Source organism: Branchiostoma floridae, chromosome 7, assembly GCF_000003815.2.
Source record: "Branchiostoma floridae strain S238N-H82 chromosome 7, Bfl_VNyyK, whole genome shotgun sequence".
NCBI classification, from domain to species: Eukaryota; Metazoa; Chordata; class Leptocardii; order Amphioxiformes; family Branchiostomatidae; genus Branchiostoma; species Branchiostoma floridae.
The window spans coordinates 24,558,514-24,559,291 of record NC_049985.1 but is presented as its reverse complement, the minus strand read 5'-3'; the positions used below and the strand labels follow the sequence as shown (position 1 = coordinate 24,559,291).

Genomic DNA, 778 nt, shown 5'->3' with positions numbered 1-778 from the left:
ACTGTATTTGAGTCCCATACAAGAGTGGAAACCTGTTTTTTGATTTGAATTCTCAACCAATTATTTTTGGATCTCAGGAAATTGAGACAGAGCAAACCAAAAGAGGAATGAAGAAGTGAATAGATGAATAGATGAGTCAGATGCTATTATAAGTACCATCTGTTTTTACCTCATTGATAAGCTGAGGAAAAAAAGACACTAACAGTGATCTTGATCCAGTTTAGCTCACTGAAGAATTATTCTTCCACTGGTCATCACGTGCACTCAGCTTACAGATGTGCCCTATGTGGCAGAGACTGTCATTCTTGCATATGACTGTTAAGCCACAGTCGACGAAATATTGACCGAAACAGGCCTGGTAATCAGAGAGAAGACAGACATTATGTACAGTATTTCATTTTAATTAAGAATTTTGACCAGCACAACAAACAGTGGACCAGTCCCGTCCTAAGGACTGCAGCCGTTTCTGGTAGTGTGCATATCTGGTGAGTAACACAGCTGGCTTCTAGTTCCAGAAGCATGGCCGCTAACCACTGGACTACACACGCTGTGCGCAAAGGAGGGGCTGATTTTAGGGCTCAATGAATAAATATTTAGTAAATTTTCCTCTCTATCTCCCCAGCCCCTGAGAACGATGGTACAGGACTGCCTGGAGTCTGCTGACGAAGATGGTTACACCTCCATAGCATTCCCTGCCATGGGCACAGGCAACCTGAAGTACCCCCGTAATGTGGCTGCCACCTGCATGTACGAAGAAAAACTGTCCTTCAGCCAAGCC

At 43.8% G+C, this 778-nt stretch overlaps 1 protein-coding gene across 1 annotated transcript in view; it reads left to right on the top strand.

Annotated features, from left to right (window-relative positions):
- Nucleotides 1-778, top strand: part of LOC118420209 (protein mono-ADP-ribosyltransferase PARP14-like) — a 19,703-nt gene that overhangs the window by 17,716 nt on the left and 1,209 nt on the right. The window contains exon 16 of the mRNA XM_035826925.1: nucleotides 623-747. Coding sequence (XP_035682818.1) covers nucleotides 623-747 — 125 coding nt within the window. The remainder of the gene's footprint in view (nucleotides 1-622; nucleotides 748-778) is intronic.